Below are 5,155 nucleotides of genomic sequence, written 5' to 3'. Positions count from 1 at the left end.
CTTTTTGGCAAAGCTGTACAAACTCCACATGGGGTTCTTCCCCATACTTGTGGGCTGTGGACTCATGCTGGCCACAGAAGGGAGTTCCTTAGCAGACTCTCCAATCCTACCTCACCTTCTGAGGTGACAGTAGCTGTGGAATCAGATAGGGAACATGGTGGCCTCAGCTGGGGAGGGCATTTGGTAGCTGGGCCAGTCTGGGAGTATGCTGGGACTCAGTTCCCTTCTCTGTCCAGCGGAGAGAAAGAAGGATGGGGCTGAATGGATTGAAACTTGTCATCCTGCTCTTCTGAGTCTGACTTTGTCTTGTCACTGACTACAGCCAGGCACCAAGTGCCATCTAGTGGCTCCACTTCTCCGCTCTCACAGATGGCCTGCTGAGAAGACCCAGAAGAGTGGAATAGGCCAGCTCCAAGAGGAAGGCAGGGGAGCACACACCAAGTGAGTGGATAGAACAGATCACCTCAAGAAAATATACTTTAAGAGGGCTTGCTTTCCTTAAGGAAGCAATTCCTTTTTTTTATTTTTTAATTTTATTTAGAAAGGCTAACCATATTTATTTGTCAATTTTTCTTCAGCTTTAAGGAAAATAGTTTCAAAAACATAAAGTTGTAAATACACTCAAGAGTAACTGCTATTAAACAGTTCTGAACAGGCAGAAAATGTACTTTTCTTTTACAGAAAATGTTCAATCTGTAATAGCAGCATAATTTATACATAGAAAAAAGCTGGCTTTGAAAATCCAGACTTTTGTATACATAAAACACATCCCTTCCTTTTCCTACCGAGAGCAGCACTGTGCACTCTGGAAAGCTGCTCCCCACTACGGGACTCCACAGTTGGCAGCTCCCTCTGGTCCCCATCAGCAGTGGGCTCTCAGCCCAGCCTTCAGTCCAATACCAGGGCAGAAAGGGCATTCAGGTCTTTCATGTATGGATGAGCTACCAGGATCTGGTCAATCTTCAGTTTTTGCTCAGAGTCAGGGAAGATCTTCAGCAGGGCCGCCCTCAGCTCACTGGTCTCTGCGGAAGATCTCTGTGCTGGTACGAGAAGGTTCTGCTGTATACTGGGAATGGTGGCCAGGGGTGTGAAGTGGGGCTGCTGAGGAAGCCAAGGGCTTGAAGAGGCTCCCTGGTTCCGGGATGGAGGCTGGTGGCTGGTGTTGGCTACTTGGGTGTTGGGGCTCCTCAAGCCAGGATCAAACATGTCCACATTTGGCAGGGCATTGAGTAGTGGCTGCATGTCTCTGTGGATAAAGTGACCATGGTGAGAGCGGCAGTGAGAAACCCTGTGAAGCACATATGGCTACCACAGAGGATCTAGATGCTAGCTAGTTCCATGTTTTCTGAAGGCCAGAGAGCCAAGGGGTTGTGAAATCAGCCCCCAGAGTGGCTCACAGGGCACCCAGCACCATTTCCAGACCAATGAGGGAACAAGCACCTCTGAGACGGACAGCCCCTCCCAGTCTGCTGTCTGAGGGTGGGCCACGGTTGTTCCTTCTGCAAGGTTCCTGCTCATCTGGAGGGTTTTACTCTAGACAATATCAGCTGACTGGGGAGAGGAATTCCTCTGGGCAGAGGCAACTCCAAGAGGCTCCTGGAATCCCTGTCTCCAGTGAGGTCTGGGTGGAGCAAGTGTGCTCTGAATGTGTGTGCACATGGTGTTGTCTAGGCACCCAGGGACACCTGTCCTGCTTAAAAACTCCCACCAATTTCAGCTGTAGCTGAGAACTGGGGCTAACGGTGCCATCAACATCAGAAGCTTGATAGCCTGCAAAAGCTCCATTAACATTAGCCGCATCCCCTCATGAAGGAGTGACAGCTAGTGGTCACCAAGCACTTTGAAGATGACACTAGGTGAGGGAGAAGGACCAGCAGGGCTGATCCTGCCACCAGGCTACTGAAGGAGTGGAACAGGTAGCAAAGAATTTACCTCTAGTTTGACCTGGGCCTCAGCTCAGCATGGGGCCCACACACAGCCTCAAACACAGGCCTTGAGGCCTAAAACCCTATGAGGATTTCCCATAGAAGATGTGCAGTTGAGGGGTTGGACTGGATAAACCTACAGCAGGCTGCCATGTCCTTGGCCAGAGTCAACGCCTTAACAGTGTGACAAAACCCAATGGCTCCCAGAGAAATGATAACAAGGCCACGACTTTCCAAGTTTGTCAGTCTCCATTGAAGAAGCTCTCCGGGTGAAAATCAACCCATTGCAGTGCACCACCAAGTTCAAACTGATGATCCCCAAAGGCTCAGGCTATAAATGACCAACTAGCAGCCTTGAAAGATGGGACAGAGTCTATGTTCTCCTTTTAGGTACCTAGACCAACCCCATGCAAAAACCTGCCAGGAGATCCACAGAAATATAGCTCACTTTTGTTTTAAAACAAAGAAGGTCTGCCACTACGTTAGCATGAAGGAGGCTGTGGTTAACAAGGTCACCTGAGAATTCTTAGTGTAGAAATAACCTCTACTTCTCAGTGGCAGACAATAAAGCAAGCAGGCTTTCACATGCAGAGATGGTAAGCAGTAGCTGCCAGCCCTTACCCCACGCCCACAGTGGTTCCTGAGCAGGACACAAGTTCACAGCAGCACTGGACACTCAAAAGAAATGGCTGCACAAAGTGCATGGGAAAGCATCCCACACAGAGATTCCAGGGAGCAGTGACCTACAAGTTAGCACCAGCTTGAAAACCTGCTTCTTCTGAGACCCTCATGAATGCCTGTGTGCTCTTAGATTAAAATGAAAAGGAGACCCACACAGGGCAGGCCTAGACCCTGGCACATGATGCAGAGGATCAGAGTTTGAGCTGAGCCTGCTGACTCAGAGGAAACAGTCTAAGGCAGGCAGCAGGCAGGACAACACTGAAAAAGACCACACTGAAGAGTAGCCCTGGGCTGCTTCCGTGCCTGGCTTCTGTACCGGTCACATATCGCTAAGTCTAATTAAGGCCTAGAAGACATTCAAGTGCCATTTCTAGTTTTCAAGGACAGCATTTGTTGCAAAGCACAATATTTGGTTAAAATAAAAAACCTTTCACATACAAGGGAATACACAGAAATACCTAAGAAAGCCCTCCTTTCGAAGAAATTCTTCTAGCCGAGGTCCGTTTCTTCCCAGAGGGTCATCGGGAACCATAAATATGCCCCCCACGAACGTGTACTGAAGCAGCCTACAACACAGAAAGTCACAGTGCTGACCATCAGTTCCCTTCACTGCTGAGGAAATGGAACATTCCTCACAGGAGACACTCCGTTTTGGGACAATGGTCAGTCTGAACATTCCCAGTGCTAACTGCCTGGAGGGGAAGCAACCCCCCCCCCCATGCAAGTGAAAGCGTTCTAACTTCTGCTGTGGACACAGTCTTGCGAGAAGCTCCTCTCAGCTGCCCGCAAGTCTCATCCAGTCGCCAGCCAGGTATTCTATTTTCTACCAGATGAGAAAACACGATTAGAGACGTTCAGCTTGGGACTCAGCAGGTGTGCCACAAAGTGAAACTAAGAAAAGAAAAACATGTTCATAGGCACACCTCTGATTTAAAAGAAAAAACATCGTCCTCGGCAGAGAAAGCCAAGGCTGACCTAGTATTACTCAGCCAGGACAGGGGCCTGGGCCTGCTCAGCAGGAAAGTCTTGCCGGGAACACGGAACACCGTGGGGTCTAGAAATAAAGAACTGACTGGGCATGGTGATACATGCTTTTAATCCCGGCACTCCAGGGGCAGGAGAGATAGAGCCTGCGACAGCTATATAGTAAGCTCCTCTCTCAAATAAATGAATAAATAAAATTAAACTTAAAAAATCCTAGCATCTATGTCTATGATGTACATTTTGGTATCCAAGTTGCTTCTGTGAGGTCTAAAAGCAGTGGGCTGGTGTGCGCCTCCTTGTGTGCAGACTGGTGTCTAGCGCACACCAGTGCCTGAGAAGTTCAGCAACTCATCAACTGTGCCCACCAGGTCAAACTTTCCTCCACCCATTACCAAGACCTTCTTAGCAACACAGAGCTCAAAATGTCTCAAGTAATTTACTTTCATCCAAGAGTCTGCAGCCAAGGTTTGTCTTTCTTCTAAAATTTTAAAGTTACATTGTTTCCTTATTTGTGTGCCCACAACTTTGGTTCTCTCTTTCCTGTGTGCTTCTGGAGACTTCCAGGTCCTCAGGCTTGCACATCTCATCAGCCCAAGCTTTCAGAAACCCTGTTAGGATGTAGCTAGCTGTAAGTCTGACACAAGGGCCTACTGAAATCTGAGAGACACACATGTCTAGATGTGTTGCTTACCCGCAATGCCCTACACGTTCCCTATACGCTTCAGATCCACCACTGGTCAGCAGTCCACTACTGACATGTTGACAGCGGCAGCAGCATGGAAAGCTGCACACTAAACTCATGGAAAACACCAGCCATGAAAACTAGACTTGCCTGAGCCCGCAGTTAGGTGCCCCCTACCTGGGCATATTGCTTTTGTGCTACGCTCCTGCTGGAGTCACAGCACCCAGAGCTGACACTTGAGATGGCTGAGGTCCCATCTTACAGGTGCTCCTAGGAGCCCCCTTCACCCTCTCCTGGGCCTACCACCTGGAAAGCAGCACATCAGACAAAATGCAAACAAGAAGCAAACACCAAAATGCTGATCAAAACAAAGTAAAAAAGATTACCTTTTTGTAATAATTTCTCTCCAGGACACCGACTCAGTCACGAACTCTCTGAAGTTATCATTTGTTACAATTATGCCCCCAGTTTTGTCCGCTAAGTGTAGCAGGAACCTATGGTTACAAGAGAGTTCAACATGAGCAAACAGCACGCCTCGCTGAGAGAAGCTGGGCCATAGTGAAGTAAGACAACAAGGTTGGATACACACAAGTTAGGTCCCGTCAACTGCAGATGGATAAAACAATAAGCGTCTCTGGAATTATCAGTGGGATTATAAAACAACTCTTTTCATGCAGTCTAGTTCTACAAAAAATAGTTTCAACTGATTCCTACATTTTCTAGTACAAATCCACCAATAAACCATGGGAACAATGCATGAAGACATGAGCCGGGGACAAGCTAAAGGTAAGAGGCCTGTGAAATACTTCAGCTTTCAGATGCTCAGCCAGCTGCGTTCACCTCAGTGTTAGCTGACAGTCAGCTCTGCAAATTTTTAAAGAAC

The 5,155-nt window shown here is 48.1% G+C and overlaps 1 protein-coding gene across 1 annotated transcript; it reads right to left on the bottom strand.

The window, feature by feature from the left end:
- Positions 1-223: 223 nt before the first annotated feature.
- Positions 224-4,933, bottom strand: LOC119802133 (NEDD4-binding protein 1-like). The gene is made up of 3 exons (XM_038313055.1): positions 4,659-4,933; positions 3,065-3,172; positions 224-1,246 (listed from the first exon to the last, which is right to left on the bottom strand). The coding sequence occupies exons 2-3, from the start codon at positions 3,136-3,138 to the stop codon at positions 889-891; spliced, it is 432 nt and encodes a 143-aa protein (XP_038168983.1). The 5' UTR covers positions 3,139-3,172; positions 4,659-4,933; the 3' UTR covers positions 224-888.
- Positions 4,934-5,155: the final 222 nt, after the last annotated feature.

The sequence above is a fragment of the Arvicola amphibius genome, chromosome 15 (assembly GCF_903992535.2).
Source record: "Arvicola amphibius chromosome 15, mArvAmp1.2, whole genome shotgun sequence".
NCBI lineage: Eukaryota > Metazoa > Chordata > Mammalia > Rodentia > Cricetidae > Arvicola > Arvicola amphibius.
The sequence above is the reverse complement of the archived record's forward strand: the minus strand, read 5'-3'. Positions and strand labels throughout refer to the sequence as shown.

Coding starts and splice junctions, on each gene's coding strand:
- LOC119802133 (XM_038313055.1), bottom strand. CDS start 3,138: ATGGTTCCCGATGACCCTCTGGGAAGAAACGGACCTCGGCTAGAAGAA. Junction 1,247..3,064: donor CGAAAGGAGGGCTTTCTTAG/GTATTTCTGTGT, acceptor CTTTATCCACAG/AGACATGCAGCCACTACTCA.